General features: G+C 56.9%; 1 protein-coding gene and 1 long non-coding RNA gene across 3 annotated transcripts in view; one reads left to right on the top strand and one right to left on the bottom strand.

Moving 5' to 3' along the window:
* LOC132026050 (uncharacterized) overlaps positions 1-2,692 on the bottom strand; it is a 4,777-nt gene extending 2,085 nt beyond the window's left edge. Inside the window, exon 1 of the long non-coding RNA XR_009406747.1 lies at positions 2,312-2,692. This is a non-coding gene — a long non-coding RNA (uncharacterized LOC132026050). The remainder of the gene's footprint in view (positions 1-2,311) is intronic.
* Positions 1-15,159, top strand: part of CD247 (CD247 molecule) — a 67,397-nt gene extending 52,238 nt beyond the window's left edge. Inside the window, exons 2-8 of one of the 2 annotated variants that reach the window (XM_059413990.1) lie at positions 8,450-8,553; positions 9,723-9,785; positions 10,265-10,345; positions 11,716-11,748; positions 12,704-12,760; positions 13,741-13,782; positions 14,894-15,159. In XM_059413990.1, the coding sequence (XP_059269973.1) occupies positions 8,450-8,553; positions 9,723-9,785; positions 10,265-10,345; positions 11,716-11,748; positions 12,704-12,760; positions 13,741-13,782; positions 14,894-14,959 (446 nt within the window). In that variant the 3' untranslated portion in view covers positions 14,960-15,159. Of the gene's footprint in view, positions 1-8,449; positions 8,554-9,722; positions 9,786-10,264; positions 10,346-11,712; positions 11,749-12,703; positions 12,761-13,740; positions 13,783-14,893 lie in introns of both variants that reach the window. The other variant, XM_059413989.1, reaches the window with a different exon arrangement.
* Positions 15,160-19,277: the final 4,118 nt, after the last annotated feature.

Below are 19,277 nucleotides of genomic sequence, written 5' to 3' on the forward strand. Positions count from 1 at the left end.
CGTGCCTTGGAATCCCTTGCCTGTGGGGTTATAAAATCTGTAGGTAGTGAGGAGCAGACATTCACTTCACAATGAAATCCAGCGTCTGAGGGGCAGGGGGCTTGCGGGGACTGTGCCAAAGTCAAGCGAGTAGCAAGAAGCTATGTGGTACCAATATGTTACGCAAACTCATTCTGCAGATCAAGGCTGGCTCCGGGTTGGTCAGCCTCTAAGGCACCGGCCCACACCGCCGCACATCTAGCAGCCGCCTTCTGCCCCTGTTAACGCTGAAGGCCTCGCGGTGTCTGGCTGCCTCAAAGAAAGAAAGCCAAGTGTGGGGTCAGAAACACGCCTGCTAATGGGGTGGGGTGTGAGTCTCAGAGAAGGTACGAGTCCGTCCACAGCCTTGAAGGGAACCCGTCTCCCTGGCCCTGAGGACCAGGAAGGGCCCAAGGTCAGTACGTGGTCCAAATGGTGGGCGAGATGGTATCTGGACTACAGCTCTAGACAGGCCTGAGCTCAACCCCAGACCTCGACCTTCGGCATGTCGTGAACCCCTCTGAGCCTCGTTGTAAAGTCACCGTTACTGTCAGGACTGAGTGAGAAAGCTCCCAGCTGCTTCAACCAGTGGTGGTTGTCACTGCTCAGGGTGTCTATCTTTCCTACAGCGGTGAAAGTTAGTTGCTCCATGAATGGGAGCAAACCCCTCGCAGGGGAGGTCTGGCTGCCTCTGGGGCTGTGGTCAATGAGCTGGGCACCACCCCCAGCACAGGCACCCCCAGACTGCTGCCACAGCCTTCCTGAACACACATGACTTCCTGTTTTCTAAATTCTCAGCCTGCAATGTCATCTCCAGCCGGGTCGGGCCCTGGGAGTGAGGCTAGGCTGCAGCAGGGCCTGGGGCTCAAGGTTCAGGCTGCAGGAGGCTGGGTCAGGCGGCTCGGAACCCGGCTGATCTTACCTGCACTGTGGTCTTTATGAGGAATATTGGTGCCACAAGTGCCTTTGTACTGAGAGCTTACCCGGTGAGGTAGCTGTGACATGATTCCGTTAGTGACACAGATGCGCCAGAGCCAAGACTTGTGCTCAAGCCCTCTACCTTCGAAGGACTGGTTTTTGCTGTGGTGCCCAAGTGTTTCCTGTTGAGGGGGAGACCAGCTGGACACGGGTGAGATTTCAAAGGCTGCCTTATAGGAGCGGGACAGTCTGTGCTCTTTGGGCTTCTGAAAGCAGAGCTAGGACCAAAGCTGTTTTTGAACAACTCTGAAAATGTGAGCTCTCCACCAGTGACTGCTGCGTGGTGAGCGCCCTGTCACCCAGGGTGTTCAAGCAGAGGCTGAGGGTATCAGAGGAGAAATGCCTACAGAAGGTGGGAGGCCTCCTGGAGAACTTGAATTCCAGAAGCGCCAGGATAAAGTGGAAAGACAAGGAAGGGAATTCACGTCAGACGCACGTGGGAACTTTCCTGCTTCATCTTCCTTGTCCGCAGGATAGAGTCGGTAGTAATTCTGCCCATGCGCTAAAGAGCTGTTCTGAGGATTCAATCAGAATCCAATCAGAATTCAACCAGAACATGAGGGCAAGTCTACACTGAGTGCAGGTGAGAGTTACATGGTTATCCTTTCCCGAGGCCAGGAGAGCTCAGAAACGACCCCCTGTCTTGAGCTTCCGAGCACTTCATGGATCTTTGTTTGATTTTATCCTCATACACTTGAAAGGCGGGTGTCTTCATGGTGAGCAGGGGAGCCGAGCAGGTTCCGTCCCCCGCCGTGGCAGGAGTGAGAGGTAGGGAGGCCTGGTCCACTCCTGCGCCTGCTTGGCCCTACAAGGCCTCTGTGGTAGCGGAGAAGACCCCTGAGACCGTGGCTCAGCGCCCCTTATCTCCGTGCACCTGCATAACTACCCCGCAGGTCAGTCTTCCCAGCCCTCTGGCAGGTGCGGGAACTGAAGTTCAGAGAGGTCAGGAAAGCAGCCCCCCAACACAGAGCCAGGAGGAGGCCGATTCAGCACTGGAATCTTCGTCTTTCTGGCTCCAAGGCCTATGATCTTTCCTCTTCTCACGTGGCCTCGTGGGGAGGGGAAATAAGCAAGTGAAACCAAAATGTATCACTTGTGCTTTCCAGGGCTTGCTGGGGCGAGGGCACCAGACACGAAACACCCCTAAGCTGCTGGGACCACCTGCGAAAACCTGGCGAACAGTGAGGTGTGTGAGTTCAGGGCTAGGTGAGAAGTCTGGGTCCTGCACGCACAGGTGAGGCCCTCGCCCCGCCCCACCCCCAGGCAGAGAGGCAGGAAAAGTCCCAGGAACCCCACCCAGCTCTGAGGAACTTACTTTTCTCCTCCGGTCTCGGTTATACCCGAATGGCGTAGGCCCCATAAGAGAGCCCTGGCGACATTCTGCATCTCACAGAATCGAGCTCCATCAGGCACAGGAAGCAATTTTAAAAGTACAGATTGGCGGCCGCCTGGGTGGCTCAGTTGCTTAGGCCACTGTCTGGGCTCAGGTCATGATCCCTGAGTCCTGGAACCGTGTCCCGCATGGGGCTCCCAGCTCCACAGGGGTCTGCTTCTCCCTCTGACCTTCTCCCCTCTCATGCTCTCTCTCAAATAAATAAAATCTTTTAAAAAATATACAAATTGGGGTTCAAGTGCGAGGGACCCTTACCAGTTGGAAGAGGAGCTGGCAGTCCCTCTGCTCCCAAACGGGGTCGGGGAGGGGGGGGAGAGGAAGTTGGCAGGGGGGCGGCCAGCAGGAGTGTGTGCTCTCAGCTTTCTCGTGGCCAAGCCAGGCGGACTGAGACCTGCTTTTCCTGTTCTCAGAAGCTCATGGTCCGACTGGGACACAATACAATTCAAACATACCTCATCCAAAGAAATGAGACTCTGTAAGGGCAAGTGCCTCCTCCAGGCTGCCCTCTGCCCCCCCCACCCCCCCGCAATATTCCTGTGAATGGTCAGTGCCAGGAAACTTCCTGAACTGGCAGCTTTTGTAGAGACAACAGGGTGTAGAGAGCCGGCTGGGCTCGCGCTCACTAATGAGACTCATAACGTTTTTAGATGCCGTGGGCTGTGGGTACAGAGACTCTGTGATCCCTCTCCGTTGCCATGGAGTCTCCTCTGGGCGTCTCACGTAGCCTGTTCCAGGTACCGTGGGGCAGGCGGACTCCGGCTTATTGGGCTTCAAGTAAAAAACATTGTGGCACGACGGGTGGGGGTCTTCAGAGCAGGAAGGTGCTCCCTGAGCTTCTATGAAGCAGGGTGGGGTGGGGGGGTCGTCGGGGGGTGGGCAGCATCTGGGGCTGGGTGGGGACTGGAGGCCAGAGCCCAGGGTACATCGTGCACTCACTGCACGTGGCCACGGGAAGACTGTGCGTGTCAGGGCGGGAGCCTGAGACAACACCGGGTCATCGAGGCGCTTGTCCGGGACGTGGTTTCCGTCGCACTGGGCGTGAGCAGGAGATGGGACTCTAAGGAAGGCTGTTCATGCAGGATCCTGAGCCTGAGGCCCGCCCCCGCCCCCCACTAGGACCATGTGCTGGGGAGGGAGGCCCTCCCTCTACTGGGACCCCTCACCCTGCCCCCCTTCCCCAAGACTGTGCAGGCTAACGTCCTGGCCGTGGGGACCTGGGGTGGCATAAAGGTTTTCCCTCCAGGTGAGATCAGCAGGTTTCATATCCTACCAGCAGGATATGAAGAGCACTGTGAAGAGAAGGAAAACTCTGCAGATGGTGACTGACAACGTCCCACATGCTGGCCGCCCACCACAGTCCTGTGCATGCATCCCAGGGTCAGCTCTGTTGGAGGGGAGGGACGAGCGTCGGGCTTCCCACTTCAGCCGGGCCCTGGCGGTGCTGAGCTACACCGTGTTGGTGATGGGGATTGTCGTAAGCATCTGGGCAGTAACCTCCTGGCCGTGAACAAGGTCAGGCTCCGGGCCAGGCTCCCCCTCTCGCCCCCACCTCCCCCAGCGTTCTAATCCTGTGTCCAGTACTGGGACTACGTGAGTGAGCAAGGCGGTCTCTTCCAAGGCTTTGGCTTGTTTTTCTGCCAGGTGTCCTCGTGCTTGTGTTTTACCCAGAATACCTAGAATCCCCTAAAACCTCACTGCCCGCCATCAGCCTGGCCCCCAGGCAGCCTGATCATCTGGGAGCTTGCCTAACTAACACCTAGATGTGCTCCCCACGTCTGCAGCCCACCTGGACTTCAGTTTCCACATTTGCCGTATGTCTGTCCAGGCGCAAGGGTCTGGCGTGCGGGTCCCCCGTTAGGCCTGGAAAATAGGGTCTCCTTATTTTCCAGATTTGCTGAGTGTGTCTTGGGCAGGGGGCCAGAGAATGGCCTGTGGAGGTCCGGGTTCGATGGAAAAAAGGCTCAGGGGGTCAGATCGTACCCCAGCTCTCCTGCTTTGCAAATAGGGCTTGTCGCCTTCCCCCTGGTGGCCATCACGTCTGGGCCTGCGCTGGGAGGCTATTGTTAGGCTGTCTTTGCTCTCGTCAACACAACTCTGATAGGAAGGCAGCATTTGCTAAATGGGAAATCATGTGACTGCTCAGAATACCTCCCCCTCATCAAATGCCCCCCAGTTTAACGGTGAGGGCAGGATCTGGTTAGCCGTGCGGCTTCGAACACCCAGAAGTTACACACATCAGCGTCTCTCGTCCTACCTAGTTGAAAAGTTCTTTATGAAATTTGACCCTTTCTTGCTAAAAAAAAAAAAGAAAGAAAGAAAAAGAAAAACGTGTTGGTGGTGATTTGGGGTTGGGGGGACAATTAGGGTGACAACAACAGCTGACCTGGAGCCCTCGTGACGCGTGGGGTTGGGCGCCTGCAGTCCTCCCTATCGCCTAGTGAGGCACAGTGTTAGCTCCATCTTCCAGATGAGGGAGCTGAGCTTAAGGAAGTCGAGGAGCGCACAGTTGGGAATTTCACAGAAAACACAGCATATAAGGACTGAGGCCTTCATTTCATTCTCCACGCCGGTCTGTGAGACGTGACTTTCTTGTAGGGTATGTGTGTGCGAGGCTGCACCTATGTGATGCTGCCCCTTCCCAAATCTCAACCCTGGAGACCCCCTGGCCGAGGCTCCAGCCAAGAACTAGTCAATGAGAAGCAGGGGGAGATGGGGGCGGGCAGCCACGACGGAGAGTCTGAGCAAGACCCTCAGTCCGTTTCTGGGCCCTTGCTCAGACCCTGGTTTCTCCTGGGTGCTGTGGGCCTGGGGCAGAGGCCAGGAATCGCGAGAGAAAACAATCGTAGCTGTAGAGAAAAGCAGCCACCATCCCCCAGGTGAAATACTCACCTTCCTTCGCGACCGGATGTCATGAGGATTGGAGAAGGTGTGCGAGGGGCTCAGGGAAGGGGCAAACAGCTCTCTGCCCTGGCGATGAGGGTGCAGGGAAGAAGCTGGAACCAGGAGCCAGTGTCTCTGCCTCATGCCTTTGAGGGGGCGTCCTAGAAAACTCTCTGCTGTTTGAGGGAAGCCCCTCAACCCAGTGGAAGCTATGGCCTTAGCCCCACGAAGGCAGGGACTCAGAAGACCTTACCCACCTCTTGGACGTCACTGTTCTTCTGGAAGAAATGGACAAAAACATCTACCAATATATTTTTTTATTTTATTTTCACCACACCCTTAAGGTAGATCTGATTACCAACCATTTTACAGATGAAGAAACGGAGGCCCAGAGAGGTGAGGTGACTTGTCCAAGACCACACAGCTACTTGGCGGCAAGGGAGGGGCTAGAATCCAGCTCCAGGGCTCCTTCTCTTCCAGCATTCCCTGGCACTGAGCAGGTGCCCAAGAAGTAGTTAATCAGTTACCGCATTGAATCAGGTCCTGGGTCCCTGTGGAACTTCCGTGTGACCACTGCCTTCCGCAGGCCCATGGCTCCCAGCACAAGCATAGCTGGCTTGGGTGGATGGCGGATCCCTACCCCAGGAAATATGTTGCGGTTAATATCCTCTCCTCCGCCAAACCACACACAGCCGACTTGTCATGGGCCATAAAATCATGTTGCTCTTTAAAGAGAAAGAAAGAAAACCTGTCCCTGTTACTTATCTCTGGGGGAGGTAACCAGTCTCCTCCCGCACCGCGCTGGCTCTGCACAACATGAAGAAATATTTCTTCTCATTTGTTCTAAATTTACTGTCCAGTAATTTTTCTGTACTCATTTTATGTGACAGGCAGCTGAGTGATTTTCTCCCAGCCTTTTTTCTGAATCTCAACCACCCCAATAAATTGCTGCTGACACCTCTTCTCCATTCCTAAAAGAAAAAAAATCATCCCAGCGGCGGTGGCCTTTCTCGGGGTGGGGGGTGGTGGTGGTGGTGGCCTGCCTCCCAGGGGGTTTGGACCCTTACCTGTGGTCAGTGGGGGTCCTGTGGCTCTGCCTCAGGGCCCCAGGGCAGGCCAACTTTGCATCTTTGCTGAAAACCCAGGAAATCTAATGAATGGCTCCCAGGCACCCTGTGCTCAAAGCTCAGCCACTGGTCTCCAGCCCTCCAGCCCGGACAGCCTAGGAGGAGGGGAAGCTCGGAATCTGGGAGTTATGCGTGTGGGGTGCTTTGGGAGGGTTGGAATCAGCTATTGAATCTCCAGGGGCGAAGGTGGGGGGATAAGTCTCACCACTGAGGAAAGGGGGCCAGCTAGCAATGGGAGCTGGGAGAGGAGGGAGCTCGAAGTGGGTGGGAAAGTCCTGGGGAGCTCAAAGTGCAGCAGAAGAGGCGGTGTGGGGGAGGCATGGGGCAGCTGGGCCTAGGCTGGTGGCCGGAAGCTTACAAAGAGATCAGCCACCAGGGCCCCAAGAGGTCCTGAATCAGGGTGGGAGTAGAAGGTTTGAGATTGGGATTCAGGGGCCTTGGAGGTGGATCCCGGGGGCAGCCTGGGATCACCTGCTCCCATAGGGCAGGTGGGGGGGGGGGGGTAGATGCCCAAAGGCTGCTCCTGGAGAAGGGTGGGCGGAGCGGGGCCCAGGGCAGGAAAGTGATGCGAGTCCCTGCCAGAGTCCTGGGCTCAGCCTCTGGCTTGCTGCTGGCTAGGGGGAGTCCTCTGTGTTTCTATGCGGGGCTGTTGGGAGGATCTGGTAAGTTATTCCATTAGAGGGGTGTCTGGCACATAGTAAACACGGAAGAAACGTTAGTTCTCACCCTTTTTAGTGGAAGAGGCCACTGATAGAGGGTGAATACTTTGCCCTGAGTCAACCCACGGACGCGCGGCCTCCACTCCCACAGCCGCGGCGGAGGGCTGCAGGTGGCCACCAGGGGGCACCCTGGCCTTGGGAGACGCCGCCACTGCGGGCCCCCGCCGCGTTCGCGGGCTCGCTCGGCGGAGGCCGGTGCTAGGACGGTTTGCAGGCTGAGCTGCTGAGCTGCGGCACACATCCCCAGCAGGAAGGACAATCTAAAGTCCACGCCTTCTCACTCGCAGTGCCCTGAGCTTTCAAACAAACACGCTCCGATTTAACCAGAACATTTACCATACGGCCTTCCCCGCTCCCTTTGCACAGTAATGCCAGCGCCCGCTAGATGTGCACTGCCGGTTTGACAAGGGTTAATATGGCTGTGAGGACTCGGGGTTCATCTGCAAACTGGGCTGGAGCAAGCTAGATGGAGTTCTGAGCTACATTTTGTAGGATGCGTCAGACTTTACCAGATGGCAGGGTTGCAGGGACAGAGAGGGAGAGAATATGTAGAGGGAACAGTGCATGCAAAGGCACAGAGGCAGAGTCTGGAAGAGCAAAGTGTGTCCCAGCGATTTTAAGTGCGGGAGGGGAGGGAAGGGGCAGGGACAGATGAAGCTGAGCCCATGGGGCTGAGACCAGTAAGCAGGGAGACTGCCAGGTTCGGGCGGGGAGAGGCTCCCCAAATACACCTTTGTCTATGGCTCACGAGACCCCTTGGGACCCAGCCCCACACTCCCACCGCCCTGAGCGAGAGACCCTGCTCAGCGCCTGGCACTGAGGAAACTGCGAGTCAAGCGGGGAGAGTTAACCCAAATTCTCACAGTCCTAATTACTGATATTATTCAAACATCAAGTCCTGTTCTCTGCCTGCGAGTGGGCCTTAGGGAGCTACATACCCTAATTCAGGTGGGGTCATTCATCCAGACATGGGCATTTTATCAGGGCATGGTTCATGGGGGAGGTCGCACACAGCTGGGCTCCAGTGGGCCCAAGGCACCATCCTGTGTGCACTGGGCAGCTTCACCTTCCACCTAGTTTCTGTTTCTTTCCAGTCTTCCCAGGACCTGAGGCCCCACCAAGCATCACGTCTGGCTGTTAGCGGAGGCTGGGTTTTCCCCAGAGCTGGTCCAAGGGTACGGGGGGAAAGTTGTGGTTAGAAGGGGTAGAGCATGGATCTAGTTGCCCCACTTGACAGGATTTCCTGGCCTAGTCAGTCCTGGGGCCACCTTGAGATGGTGGGCACGTGTGCTGTCACCCTGGGCCTGGCTGATCAGTCTTATCTCTTGGCACAGGGGCACAGAGCTTCGGCCTGCTGGACCCCAAACTGTGCTACCTGCTGGATGGAATCCTCCTCATCTATGGTGTCATTATCACTGCCCTGTTCCTGAGAGCAAAGGTGGGTACCATGGGCCTTGGGGAGAAGGCGTGGGCTCCCCTGCTTGGTGCATGTTCAGAAGGGCCTTAGTGTTGGCAAGTCTCAAGCACGGTTAGGGCCTGGAGCTTGGTGTCCATGGCAAAGCAGGGAGCAGTCAAGGTTGCAGTTTGGGTGGTGGGGGAAGGGGGCGGGGTGGTGTCTGCCACAGCCCTGCAGTGGCGTGGGGGGCGAGTGGGAAGCTGGGCGTCCTCCTGAGGAGCCATACAGATGAGCAAACATCAGAGCATCCCAGGGCAGGGCTACTGCTAGCAGGAAAAGGGCTTATGTCTCAGACAACCGAGAGCCGGAGATGGGGCACCCATGTGTGTTCCCAGGCTCTGCTGACCCACCACTGATGGAGGTGGAAGCAACCTGTCCCTCGGGGTCCCTGTGAGTGCATGTGAGGGGGGCCCAGAGCATGGGTTTTCAGCTGGTGCCTACAGAGCCTGGATTTCTTGAAAGGGCTGGATTGGTGTGCCGCGGTGCCCGCCGCGGGTGGGACGTAACTCAGTCCCTGCGACCACTTGGGTCCTCGCGCCTACTGCCCTTTAGGACGGCAGACTTCGGCAAGTCTTCATTTGTAGAAGAGTCTTACCTACTCATTTTCTTTTTAAAATTGTGAGCGGGGGGTGGGGGGGTGGGGGGGTGGGGAGGCGCCTAGGGCGCCTGGGTGGCTCAGTGGGTTGAGCCGCTGACTTCAGCTCAGGTCATGGTCTCAGGGTCCTGGGATCGAGTCCCACGTTGGGCTCTCTGCTCGGCAGGGAGCCTGCTTCCCTCTCTCTCTCTCTGCCGGCCTCTCTGCCTGCTTGTGATCTCTGTCTGTCAAGTAAATAAATAAAATCTTAAAAAACCAAAATAAAAGTGTGAGCACAGCTGTCCTAGAAGGCCTTTCGGGGGGCTTCCAGGGCTGTGCCCCCGTAGGATCTTGCCGTTTCTCTCCCTCGGGGGGGCGGGAACAGCGCCGAGGGCGAGGCTCAAGGACACTAAGCTGGAGCGACGCGGCGATGCACGAGGTCGCGAGAGGAGTGGGGGCCCCGTGCAGCCACCGCCCACCTTGGAGTCGCCCGTGGGGGGGGGGGGGGCACGGGGGGCAGCACCGCGCAGCAACCAGGCGGGGAGCGGGGCTCTAACCCGGCCACCCTCTCTCCCAGTTCCAGTTCTGCGGGAGAGCGGCCGCCCCCGAGGCCCCGCAGGGCCCCAACCAGCTCTACAACGTAAGTCCGCCTTGTCCCACCCCCCGGGTTTTCTAGTCCGCCCGCGGCGCAGGAACCGTCGGGGCCACGCGGGGGCTGCGAGCCTGCGCGTCCTGCAGCCGATGCGCGGCGCCCGGCTCGGAGCCCCCCAACCCTCCTGTCCGTGGCTGGCGGGGCCCCTGCAGGCGGGGAGGGGGTCAGTCGGCCTCCAGGGTAGCGGGGAGCAGATTCCCTCTCCCTGTGCAGTGGACCTGGGTCGGATCCGTTCACACACGCACACGCGCGCACACACACGCACCACACGCACACGAGCCAGGGTGCTGTATGTTCTCGGAGATGCCCTGTGAGAGGCTGGTCCCCAGCTGGTCCCCAGCTTTCACCCAGACCGCAGTCCCTGCTCCTTTCTGTGAGAGCCGCCACCCAGAGGGGACTCCCCGTCCAGGGGTCCAGTCCTCCTGAGGGTGTCGTTCCTGGCTCTGAGGCTTTCCTGTCTGTTGTAGGAGCTCAATTTAAGAGGAAGAGAGGAGTATGAGGTTTTGGACAAGAGACGAGGCCTGGACCCTGAGACGGGAGGAAAACAGGTAGGGTATTCCTCTGTCTGCCTGTGAGTGTGAGTGAGTGTGAGTGTGCCAGCGGGCGTGCTGAGGACAGACAGGAGAGGCCTCCACTCTATCAGCACAGTCCATCCTAACACGCTAGGGGCCTGGGGCCCCAGGACAGCCAGAGCCCCAGCTGCTTCCACCCCCTCCTCTTCCTTCCCGGGACTCCATTCGGCATCAGGATGGACCTCCCACACGGGAACATGGCACTTGGCCCTTGCAACCAAGCACCACCCACCTCCCCTTAACCTGCTTGGCCACCCTGAGATGCAGGCCCCCAAAAGGACAGATCTGGTGGAGAGGTCCATGCAGGAAGGGCCCAAGGCCGTTGGACATGGAATTCTGGGCTCCCTTGGAGCAAGGTCCGGCTCCAGGCTCCTAGTGGCTCTGTTCTCTTGCCTGTGAACTCTGCACCCTGGGGGGAGGGGAGGCTGGATGAGGCCAGGGCAGGGTCCTCTTATAAACAGGGTTCAGGGGGGCCTGGGCAGCTCAGGCAGTTAAGCATCTGACTTTGGTTCAGGTCATGATCTCGGGGTCCTGGGATGGAGCCCGTAGTTGGGGTCCCCAGTAAGCGGGGAGTCTGCTCCTCCCTCTCCCTCCCCCTCTACCCTTCCCCCACTCATGTTCTCTCCACCTCTCTCAATTAAATAAATAAAACCTTAAAAAAAAAAAAAAAGCAGGGTTCAGCCCCAAAGCCCAGGCTGCCCAGGTTTTAGGACACTGCTGCTGACAGTGCCCCGTGGCCCTTGATGTTTCTGGCCACTCCTGTCCCCCCAGCCCCGCCCTGTGCCGGGCATGTTGTTGCTAGAGCCAACAGGTGGGGAGGAGACACTGGCAGTTTCCTTGGTCCCTGCCGTCCAGCCTCAGCTCGCCTCTCCTCTTTTTACTTAGATGAGGAGGGGTGAAGGGGGGGTTGGGGGTCACTAGGGCTTGCTGGGCAGTGACTGGCCCTGCTCTAAGTGAGGGTACTTGGCACCTTTTGTTTGAAGCCAGTTGTGACATGTTTGGCACTGTGTCTGCAAGGGGACACGAGAAACCCCCGAGGCCAACCCTGAACAAGACTGGGCTGAGGAGGCCCTCAGGGCTAGGGGGTGGTGGTGGTGGTGGTGGTTGTGAAGCCAGTGTGCCCGGGAGCACGTGCGTGTGTGCTAAGAAGTAGGAGCCTCAGTAGAGCTGTGAGGGTAGGGGTGGCGGGGGCAGGGCTGTAGGAGGGAGCAGGGCCGGGGACGGGGGGGGGGGGGGCGGGCAGGGGTGGCCCAGAGTACAAGGAGGTGGCAGGAAGGGGGCTACTACTGTCCTGGCCTGGAGCCCCATCTCTCCACCCCTAACCTGCCCCTCATCTTTCCCAGCAGAGGAAGAGGAATCCTCAGGAAGTCGTGTACAATGTGAGTACAGGTGGACGTTGGAGGGAGGCTCTGGGTGGAGGCACTGCTCCCTGCCCTGTGTCTTTGTCTCACTTGACCTTCACCTTCCTGTGCCACGGGACTCACCTGCTTGCTGCCTGCAGGGACTGGATGTTCAAAGGGCACCCCCTTCCTTTGCCTTCTCCCCTCCCATACCTGGATCTGCTGGTGGTGGTGCTGGGGGGCAGCAAGGTCGGGCTGGGCAAGAAGCGGGGGGGGGGGGCAAGCCCCTCGGAGGGGCTTCTGCTCCCAGAGGCCAGAGTCTGTTCCTGAGTGTCACCTCTTGTTGGAAGGTCAGCTCGCCACCTGGGTGTGGATCTGATTGTGGTTTTCAGGCTGTTGATCTGGGGCTGCCCTGAAGGGGACAGTTGCAGGTAACCTCCTGGGAGGAGAGGCACCTCTTCGTCCTTCCTGCATATGGGGGAGGCACGGCCCATGGCCTTGGACATATAAAGAGACACGTAGCTCAAATAGATGGTGCTGGCGACTCCGGGTGAGCCCTTACACTGTCCCCGTTCACGTGCTTCGGCTAGAACTCCACATTTCATCTTCAAATCTAGGTTGAGCTTCTCAGTTCAGTGCAAAAGGGCTGGCCGCTCAGAGAATGTCCCAAAGGGGGTGCCTGGTGGCTCAGATGGTTAAGTGTCTGCCTTCCGCTTGGGTCGTGATGCCAGGGCCCGGGGGTCCCGGGACTCAGTTCCACGTCGGGTTCCCTGCTCAGCGGGGAGCCTGATTCTCCCACTGCCTGCTGAGAAGAATGTTCCCAAAGGTGAGGAGCTGGCTGTGGCCAGAGAGGCTTGTGAGAATAAGGACCGGAGCTTTGACTGTGGGAGCTCCCTGCCAGGTAGGAAGCTGAGAGGCTTCCTCTTGTGCAGAAGCCCACTGTTTTCTGCACTAGTTAGTAAATTCAGTGTCCCACGCCCTCTGCTTTTTCCAGGCGCTGCAGAAAGACAAGATGGCGGAGGCCTACAGTGAGATTGGGATAAAAGGCGAGGTGAGTGCTGATTCCCAAGGTTTGGCTCAGGGTGGAGAGGCCCCCAGGGAGGGAGGGAGTCCCTCCTCACCTTCCAGAGGTCCCTGCTGTAGGCCTCCGTCCGAGTATCACCAACAGAATGCCTTGTGGTAGCTGTCAGGAGCAAAGCGTAACCCAGCTCTTCCCCACTCAACAGCACCTAAAGGCAGTGGGGGAAGGTGATGTTCTTTCAGGAACCAAGTCTAGATCCCAAGGCGCACTAAGCTTGTAAAGAGCAAGGCGAATCTGTCACCATCAGTAATCACCAAGTGCTTACTGTGTGCCACGCTGGGTTCAGAACTTAGGACTCTGGGACTCAGGGCAAAATGAAAACGCAGGGCCCCTTATTTCTAAAAGATTAAGAATTTCTGAATGATGAGAGCGGAGTGCTGACCCCTCCCGAGTAGGTGCTGCGTAGGTCACGTGTCCCCAAAGCAGGTCTGGTCAGTGCTTTACCAGGTAGGTGGTCTCACGTGATCCCCACAATAACCCAGCGAGAAATGTGTGCCCTGCAAGGCACGGGAGGTGAAATGACTTGCCCGAGGCCGAGGTCGCTTAGCTAGTAACTAGGGGAGCCCAGCTGTGAGGGGACTCTGCAGCCAGAGCTGTTCCCATTGCGTGGTTGTCACTCCCGGTGAGCACTGAAGCGTAGCCAGGAACTCTGCGAGTGGCAGGGATGCCCATTTATTCCAAGCCTCAGGCAACATGGCCAGCTCCCATGCAGCCCGGATTCTAGGACTCTGATGTCTCTGAGCACGTGAGTGGGGACCAGCAAACCTGGGCCCCATTGAAGCCAGTCCTCACCTTACCTGCCGAGTGAGGTCTGACCAGTCGCCTGACCCTTCTCCCCTCTGCCTGCGAAACAGTCAGTCACCTCTGACTCTCTGGGGGCCCTGAGAGTTGGGGCCTGAGTAGGAGGCTGCTGATGATTGACTGTCTGCTCCTTTGGTTCCTTCTCACAGAACCAGCGTCGGAGAGGGAAGGGGCATGATGGCCTTTACCAGGTAAGCTGCCTCTGGTCTGTGCCGCGGGCACCCCCTTCCTGCCTGGTGCTGTCTAATCAGGGGCAAGTCTAGACTCCCCTCTTTCGTTTGTTTGGTGACACCCAGCTCTTGCCATCAGCTGGCCAGGGCAAAAACCACAGGTCCCAATTCACGTCTCAGTGCCACATCTGCCCGGAAGGCCCTGGGGCATGGCTGAGATTCAGCCATCCAAGCATATGACTTGGTTCCAACTAGGAGACCAGGGGAGGCACCGGCCACAGAAAAGCAGCAGCTGCCCAGAGGGCTGATGTAGGCATTAGACACCTGCCTCTTCCCCCACTGCTCTGGGCCCTTGAAAGAAGCCTTGCTCTGCCTTGTATCCTCAGACCTAATAAGATGGCTGGATGGGTGGGAAAACTGAAGGGGGAAAAAAATAAAGAGAAATAATAACCTTAAAAAGAAGATGTTACAGTCGGGTGCCTGGTTTATGTAAATCAGTGTGAAAATTATGCAAACCAACGATACCCAGCCTACTTCTCTAAAATATAATCCCCATCAGGTTCTTATTTGGCTACTTCTGGCTCCCCTGGGCTCTTCAGAGCTTGCTCGAGTGACTCCAACGTGTCAGACCACCCAGCTTGCCTGAGTTTAGAATGATGTCAAAGGGCCCTCAGAATCTTCCTGAGTGTGGCAGCTTTGATCTGTCTTCTGGACCAGGGAGAGCTGTTCCAGTGAGATTGGGACCAGCTTGCCTGCCCCCCCCCCCCCGCCCCCGACAAAGAACATAAATGTAGTAGGGTGACATGGGAAGGAGGCTGGGGGGCGAGGGCTGAGGTCAGGGGGCCACTCTCTCCCCGTGACAAGTCCTGGCTTCCTGGAGGCCCAGGTATGAGGGACAGCAAACTCTCTGGAGCAAACTTGACTCCAGCTCAGAGTTCAGGGATGGGGGTGCTCCCCTTCCTCTTGGGTCCAACAGAAAGTTCTTCTAGGCCCAAGCACAGGGCAGAGAGTGCGTCTCTCCTGCAGCCCTCTGGGAGGCACGAGGGGCTCCTTCTCCTCGTTGACCTCTAGGTAGGTTTGTGCCCATGCGGAACTCCTGACCCATTTTTCTTTTCTGATTTGCTTTCACCAGGGGCTTAGCACGGCCACCAAGGACACCTATGACGCCCTCCACATGCAGAGCCTGCCTCCTCGCTAACGGCACTAACCACAAGCCAGACCCGTGGACGCCCAGATTGTTAAGGACACAGGATAAAGCATTTATAACCCAGTTCACGCCCAGTTCACCTCCAAAGTATTCCCTCTTAAGAACTGGATGCTTTGCATTGTTAACATTTGGACATATCCAAATCGGAAACCATCATCCCTGGACTCCGGAGGGCAGTGTGCTCCTGCCCATCCTTAGGAGTCCGTTGTGAGGGCGGCACGTTTTGGGGGTTTCTGCGGGGGCGTGACTTCCGGTGCATTGGACACCGGGGACGGCCCCTCTCCGGGAGGCCCCGGGCTCCTCCTCACGGCCGTGTTCTGTCCATGTATTGTCAAGTCCCCAGAGAAACCCCAAATGTTAGCACATATCCCAGTAGCCTTTATTGTTCCCTCGGGATTGGAGTGGCTTTGCTCCTGCTGTAAATTTGGCTTCTGTCGTCAACCTGTGCCTTCATTTCAAGGTCATTTGTCACTGGGGCAAAGGGGCTGTTGTGTCTCCCCGTGAAAGGCCTGGGCGCAGGGGGAGAGGACGGGTTCGGGGCGCGCGTTCGAGCTGGCTGAGGCAGGGGAGCGGGGCAGCGGCGACGGAGGCTCGGCGAGAGCAGGGTGGGCTGCGGGGCAGAGAGGACAGGCCCCCCTCAATCAAGCGTCATCCCTCTTTATCGAAACAGCATTTGTGGGCCGCGCACTCGGGGCCGGACGACGATGAAGAAGCCCCGCACGCCCTCACGGAGCTCTCAGCCTCCCGCGGGGGCCGTGAGCTGTGAACGGCCGGCCTCAAGGCACATGGTCTGTGCCACTGCGGAGTGCGAAGGGCGGGGCGAGGGAAGGGGGTGCGCACACCCCTCCCAGGCACCCGTTCCCTTCCCGGCGTCCCTGTGAAGGCTCCACAGGCGGCACAGCGCCCCGCACCCCTGCAGACACCGGAAGGCTGCCGCAGGCGGGAGTCGCCTCGGCCGGCTTCCGGGGTCGCGCCGCGGCCGGCTTCCGGCTTCCGGGGTCAGCGGCGCCGGCTTCCGGGCTCGCCTGGGCGGGCGTCCGGGAGCGCTGCCGCGTGAGGTGTCGTGTGTGACGCTCCGCTCGGCCGGTTGTCATTTAGCCGGCGTGCTAAAGCCCCGCTTACTTTCCGCACAGTAAACGCGCGGGCGAAGATGCCGCTTTCGCCCCGAGCTGTGTTTCCGCCGCCCGGCAGGTAACGGGGATGCCCGTGATTCCGTCTGGGGCGGCCCAGCCGGTGCCCTTGCCTTGGGGCGAAACTGCCGACTCCCAGCGAGCGCGGTGGCTGCTTGGACCCTGCGTGCAGGGACCGGGAGTGCTGCCCTCCGAGCCGGTGGCCGTGTCTCCGGGACGAGCGGGCGTCAGGCCGGGCCAGGCCTGGAAGGGGCCGGGGAAGCCGCCGGGACCGCGGGGCTCCCAGCCCCGTGGTCAGCTTGGGGACGACGGGCACGTGGCAGAGGGAGGCCCCGGAGCAGCCACGGTCAGCAGAGTGGGGGTGTGGGGGTTGCAAACGGCCGCTGACGCCTCCGCACAAACCCTCTGTCTGCGGGATTTGGGGAGGGCTGGAGGATGACCGAGGTCCCTTTGGGTCAGGTTCTCTCTAAATGTAAAAGCGGTAAAAGCGGCCCCAACTCGTCAAGCTGCCAATTAACACTGGGTAGACTTCGAAATCAAAAACCCAAGGTCACGGCTGTTAAAAGCCCAGAGCCTTTGGGATTCCGGCGGGAGCGACTCGCATCTCAGCGAGGCGTGCATGTAACACCCCAGGAAGAGACGGCGCTCCATGTGAAACCTGACCTCGTGGGGGGAACTCAATTCCGTTCAACAAATATTTACCCTGCACCGGCCTGTTTCTGTGCCCAGCACTTTGCAAGCTCCCTGCGAGGACACAGAAGAGCCACCCCAGAGCTGGATTCCAGCCACATCGCGGAAAGAGCAGCATCGTCCCGCGGGTCATGACACCCAGGGGGCAGGTAGGAGGGGTTGCTGCCAGGGAAGGGGTGCAGACAGAGCCCAACCAGGGGCTGGGGAAGTGGAGCGGGTTTCATGGGAGGATGGCTTCTGAGGACAGCTGGCCCTAATTAGGCGACCTGGTCACCAGGCAATGGAATGGGAAAATGATAAGGAGTGGCTTCAGCTGCCTGGATTCCAAGACAACAGATGGCCCCTTTTGGGTTACTACTTTTCTGTCTTCTCACTGGGCTTTTTAAAATCTGAGGTTGAGTTCATCTGTTAGTCAAAATGAGTAAGCCTCAGGCCTAGTCAAGGTCCACTAAGTTATCTGCAGGCCACATGACCCGTACTGTTGGCTTGAAAATAAGAGTTTGACCCAATTCCATCAAGAATCTGACTCAAGAGGCAGGGAGGAAAGCTGGCAACCAGGTGTGGGTGCTGTGGCTGACCTGGGTGGGTGGGTGAGGACACGTACTGGACCACATGCAAGACAGACAGCTGGGCGTGAGATGAGCACGCGTCAGGGGAGCGAAGCAGGGGCCAAGACAAGGTGTCCCTGGCGCCGCCCAGCTCCTGCCCTTCCTCCAGTCTGGCAGTCTTCTTTCCAAAGCACAGCTGGATCCTTTTCATCCCAGGAAGTTCTTGATCATAAAAGATGGGCCATCAACATACTTTAATTTAAAAACAAACAAAAAACATTCTTGGGGTGCCTGTGTGGCTCAGTCATTAAGCGTCTGCCTTCCGTGTAGGTCATGATCCTTAGGCCCCTGGTTTACAAACACAATAGTCACTGAAGGCCAGGTGTGGCAGGTATGAAAAGGGGAGGTGATCCATTCAAGCTATCAGGATAGTTCCGAAGGGGACTCAGGGCCTGGACATTTGCTTCTAGCCGTTTAGCTGTCAATCTTGTTCTGTCTGAGTAACTCATGCATTTTTGTGACCTGGCCCTGGATAATTCTGTGAACCTATGACTCAGGCCTAACTACAAATGTATGTCCTACAACGCAAAGCCCTCGTTTCTGGAGAAGAAAAGGCAACAGTAAAGTAGACATCATTCACTTCGTCTTACAGGTGATTCAGCTCGACAGATGACAACCAGGAGTGGGTTAAAATATAACCACATTAAAAAAAAATTAACATATGATGTATTATTTGCTTCAGAGGTAGAGGTCTGTAAATCATCAGTCTTACACAATTCAGAACACCATAACACATACCCTCCTCAGTGTCCATCACCCAACCACCCTATCCCAACCCCCACAACCCCCAGCAGCCCTCTGTTTGTTTCCTGAGATTAAGAGTCTCTTATGGTTGGTCTCCCTCCCTGGTCCCATCTTGTTTCATTTTTTCCCTCCCTACCCCCCACAACCCCCCACCCTGCCTCTCAAATTCCTCATATCATAGAGATCGAATGATAATTATCTTTCTCTGATTGACTTATTTCGCTTAGCATAATACCCTCTAGTTCCATCCATGTTGTTGCAAATGGCAAGATGTCGGGGTTTTTGATGGCTGCATAGTATTCCATTACACACACACACACACACACACACACACATAGCCTCTTTATCCATTCATCTGTGGATGGATATCTAGGTTTAGTTAGGCTATTGTGGACATTGCTGCTATAAACATTCGGGTGCACGTGCCCCTTCAGATCCCTACGTTTGTTATCTTTAGGGTAAATACCCAGTACTGTGATTGCTGGGTCATAGGGTAGCTTTATTTTCAACTTTTTGAGGAACCTCCATTATGTTTTCCAGAGTGGTTGCACCAGCTTGCATTCCCACCAACAGTGTAGGAGGGTTCCCCTTTCTCCACATCCTCACCAACATCTGTTGTTTCCTGACTTGTTAATTTTAGCCATTCTGACTGGTGTGAGGTGGTATCTCACTGTGGTCTTGATTTGTATTTCTCTGATGCTGAGTGATTTTGAGCTCTTTTTCATGTGTCGGCCATTTGGATGTCTTTTTTGGTGAAATGTCTGTTCATGTCTTCTGCGTATTTCTTAGCTGGATTATTCTTTGGGTGTTGAGTTTGATAAGTTCTTTATAGATTTTGGATACTAGGCCATATCTGATAAGTCATTTGCAAATATATTTTCCCATTCTGTCACTTCTCTTTTGGTTTTGCTGACTGTTTCCTTTGCTGTGCAAAAGTTTTTGATCTTATGAAATCCCAATAGTTCATTTTTGCCCTTGCTTCCCTTGCCTTTGACGATGTTTCTAGGAAGAAGTTGCTGTGGCTGAGGTCAAAGAGGTGCTGCCTGTGTTCTTCTCAAGGATGTTGATGGATTCCTGTCTCACTTTGAGGTCTTTCATCCATTTTGAGTCTTGTTTTTGTGTGCGGAGTAAGGAAAT

This window comes from Mustela nigripes, chromosome 10 (assembly GCF_022355385.1).
Source record: "Mustela nigripes isolate SB6536 chromosome 10, MUSNIG.SB6536, whole genome shotgun sequence".
Classification (NCBI taxonomy): Eukaryota; Metazoa; Chordata; class Mammalia; order Carnivora; family Mustelidae; genus Mustela; species Mustela nigripes.